We start from the raw sequence: 4,256 nt of genomic DNA, 5'->3' as shown, positions 1-4,256 counted from the left end.
ATGGTGTATTTTACCCTTTTACAAATACAACAAATTAGAAAAGGCTTAATATACAAAAGTATCCAAATTATATTTTTTTCTTAAGTGTCTAAATTTTTTTCGGTCAATGTAGGTTTCTAGAGTTACAAACGTTACCATTTTAAGTGTCTCAGTCATAACGGTCATTAAAAAATAATGTTATCTAACACGTGTCGTGTTTATATTTTCTTGAAAATTTTATTTTAAAAAACTTAAAATTTATAATAAAAATCTAAATTTATTTAAAATTACAAAAACAACCCTAAAATCTTAAAATTTTTAATTTCAATCTTCATTTCTCGCCGTAGCCGGCCACCGTCTCTGTCATCGTCTATCCACTGACCTGCCATCTCCTTTAACGTCACCTGTCGTCACCTTAATCCCTAAATTTAAATCCATAAATTTTAAATAACCGAATCCCTAATATTTAATCTTTCCCCATCGACTGCTTTCCTTGAGTTGTAAATTTCTCACCGGATGATTATACCCTTTCAAGGTGCACATGCATATTTAGAGTTTGGCTGTTTCAATTTCATGCTTTGGCTGTTTTAAATCCCTAGTATTTAATACAGGGTTTGCAGTTCAATTTAATGGTTTGGTTGTTTCTCAATAAGAAGATTTGCTAGGAATCGGACGATTAGGGAGAGGCAAGGTGATGATCAGTCAGTAGGTGGTGACGGAGGTGCTCCTTTGACAGCAACGATGGCGGCCGGAAAATATAAAGGGTTGCGTTGGGTTACGTGAGTTTTTATTATAAATTTTGGGATATGTTTTGGGAAATAGGAAAATGGGAAGAAATTAAAGCATTAAAATGGTTTTTGTAAATAATATCATTATTTTTTAAATAAAAATTTAAAAAATATAAATGCGACATGTATCACTTAACAAATTTTTTAACGTCCATAATGGCCGAGACACCTAAAATGATAGCGTTTGTAACATTAAATACCTATATTAATCGAAAAATGTTTAGACACCTAATTAAGTGGAAAATAGTTATAATTTATGTATTTTTTATAATTAAGCTAATAAAGTATTAACATCTATCGCCCATCAAGTGACTTAAGTAGTAAAAAAGAATGTTATTCTTTTTAGAGGCTACTTGTTCCAGCAGCTCGTCATCTAAAGATATATTATAAAACAAAATAAATATAAATTATAAAGATTGATAATCAGCCAAAGATCACATTAAAAACACACCAGAACAAAATATTAATATCTACATTAATTTAAAAAAAATTAAGTATTTAAATAAAAAAAATGTATAGTTTAGATATTTTTATAATTAAACTAATAAAAGATCAATCACCCATCAAGTAGTTAATTGTAAATAAAAATGTTACTTTTTTAATAATTTTGAATTAGAACAGTTGTACTTTTTACAATATATATTATAAAAATTAACATCTATCGCCTAAGTAGTTTGAGCAGAGCAGCTGTTTGTATGTAAGATATATGATAAAACAAAATAAGTTGAAACTGGATCGGTATCAAGCCAAAGACCACATTAAAAACACACCAAAACATTAAAAACAAAATCAACATCTATCAGAATATTGTAAAACCTTCCGGCTCCACATTATGTGTAAAAAATCCCTATTAATTGAAATTATAAATATCGAAAGACCACAATAATATACATTAATACGTCTCATTGTATGACAAACAAAATAAAATATACAAACAGCTCCAACTAGAAAGATCACAACAACTGCTAATTTTTGCAACACATTTATTTTGTTGTTGAACAAATAATGCCTTTTTTCATATTCTGAGAAGGAAAATGCTGAGCTCAGGGCCTCCATTGTTATCCGGGTTCAACATGTAAAACGCTTCCGAGTCACGACTCCCCACCACTCGTTCAAACTTGGCTCTCATATACAACAACTCACCTTCGCTTCCACCACCTTTCCCTCCATCGTCGACCACCGGAATCACTCCGGCTCCCGCCGACACGCTTTGCACGGTGCTCAGCACGTGCCAGTCAGATTCCGTGCACGAACGTGTCGCCGCGTACCCGCTCTTCCTGCCGTTACAATACATAGTCCACATAGGCTCATGGAACAACTTCCCTGTTCGACCGGCAGCCTTCTCACTCTCGAGTGCAATCCGGACCAAGCCGGATGACATTTCCTTGACCAAACTAGCCGTTGACATGGCCAGTTCGAGGAGCAAAACCGGTTCGGATCGAGGATCATCCTGGACGGCAAAGCTGACGTGACCTCGACGGTGGCCGAAGAGAGTTCCGGTAACTTTACGGCCAAGGGAAGAGGTTATAGTGAGGTGTGTTGGGAGACTCAAAAACTTGCAAGGAGCTGGGATTAAAGTGGGAAAAGCTATGATCTTGAGAAGGGACCGAAGGAGTGAAGAGAAGCCGAAGGAGTTAACATGACGGAGACGGTGAACGGAAGGAGAAGAAGAGGCAGACCTAGGAACAAGGAGTTTGTCTGAGATTTCTCCGTTTTCAGGGATCGTGAAGGAAGTTGATCTGGGAAACTTTGATGGGTTGATCTTGTTTCTTGAAGATTTGCAGTTGGAATTGTTGTAGGTGGTGGTGGTAGCCAGTTCCCGATGGTGTCTCATGGTAGAACAGAGGGAAGATTTTGATGGAGATGAAGAAAGGAGGTTTGGTTTGATTCAGTTAAGGGGGGTGACACAAGTGATGATGAGTGTCGAGAGGGTGGGCAATGTAAAGGGAAAATATGGCTGCTCGTGGATGATGATGATGATGCTCTTTCTTCCTTTTTCCTTACACGCTTGGCCACACACACTAACTATTTATATATACATAAACAGTATTATTTTCTTTTGGCATAATATCAAAAAATAGCACCTAACATTTACTAAAATACTCATTTTGACCCATATTTTTTTAAACGTTTAGCCCCCGACGTTTAACTTTGGGACAAAAAACTCTCTATAAATGAAAATCATTAGTTAACACATGATTAACGCTCCAAAATATGAACTTTTTTTAACCTAAAATAAAACGTTGAGGCCTAAAATGTCTCGAAAAAAAAGAATAAGAGACAAGTAATTATTTTGTCAAATGTTAGGTGTATTTTTACCCCTAAAATGAAATATTGTGGGTCAAAATGCTCCAAAAATAGAATAGGGAGGAAAATGACCATTTTGATAAACATTGATGTCTAATTTTAGAATTATTTCTTTTCTTTTCTACAACGTTAGCATCTTCCCAACACCACTATGAATAAGGATATACGTCAAATTTTAAGTCAAGGGATCAAATTTTAAAATTTTAAGATAGAACTAATTTATAAAATTTTAAAGAAATAAAATCAGATTATCTATAAAAAAATATTCAAAATATATAAATTTAAAATTTTTAACGAAACAATTATCTCCGTTTGTTTCTCTTATATCCATCCATGTCTACTAGTATCATCATCATCACTCTTGTTTTGTTTTCCCGTTCATCTCCACCCTTCATTGCATTTACTTCCACTATATGTATCCTAAAAGTTTGGTACTTTTCCAAATATTTAACTGTATATATCTAGATTTGAATATGGGATACGATACCTCTGTGTCCTTTTTGTTTATTATTTTATTTATTTTAGAACATATACATAGGTGACGGGTAGACACATTAAAATCGAATATTAAGAATATATAATATAGACCTTTTAAGGAAGAAAAATATATATATATATATATATATATATATATATCGACACACTTTTAAAATGCATTGTATCTCTCAACCAAAATTCATGTCATCGTCCGATTATTTATAGGAATGAATTTATCATTTTATGTTATTAGGTGAATTTTTAAAATTTTAATATTGAACAAATTTATAAAATTTGATGAGCGAAAACAAATTATCAATAAAAAATATAAAATTATATTTAAAATATATGATAATTTAAAATTATTAAGGGTCAATTGCCCCAGTCCGTCTGCTCGTCCCTCCCCTTAATCTATCTCAAGTTCTCCGTCTAAATAAAAAAGTTTAATCACACATTAAGAGATTGTTCATCTCATTCCCCACCGTATTTACCACTATAAACTATCACTTTACCTGATTAATCTATGGAATTCAATATATTAAAATGATGAATAAATTACGCGTTTAGTATCTAAATATTAGTTTTATTTCGTTTTAATATCTAAACTTTCATTTTTTTAAAATTATACCTAATGTTTAGTTTTTGTTTCATTTTAGTACCACGCCGTTAAAAGCATAACGGATGGGCTCGCTAGCCACCATGACT

General features: G+C 32.8%; 1 protein-coding gene across 1 annotated transcript; it reads right to left on the bottom strand.

The window, feature by feature from the left end:
* Positions 1 to 1,725: 1,725 nt before the first annotated feature.
* LOC120116927 (protein MIZU-KUSSEI 1-like) lies at positions 1,726 to 2,658 on the bottom strand. Its single transcript, XM_039137308.1, has one exon. The coding sequence runs from the start codon at positions 2,599 to 2,601 to the stop codon at positions 1,783 to 1,785; it is 819 nt and encodes a 272-aa protein (XP_038993239.1). The 5' UTR covers positions 2,602 to 2,658; the 3' UTR covers positions 1,726 to 1,782.
* Positions 2,659 to 4,256: the final 1,598 nt, after the last annotated feature.

The sequence above is a fragment of the Hibiscus syriacus genome, unplaced genomic scaffold (genome assembly GCF_006381635.1).
Source record: "Hibiscus syriacus cultivar Baekdansim isolate YM2019G1 unplaced genomic scaffold, ASM638163v2 tig00110307_pilon, whole genome shotgun sequence".
Classification (NCBI taxonomy): Eukaryota; Viridiplantae; Streptophyta; class Magnoliopsida; order Malvales; family Malvaceae; genus Hibiscus; species Hibiscus syriacus.
Note: the sequence above shows the minus strand (reverse complement) of the source record. Positions and strands in the feature narration are given on the sequence as shown.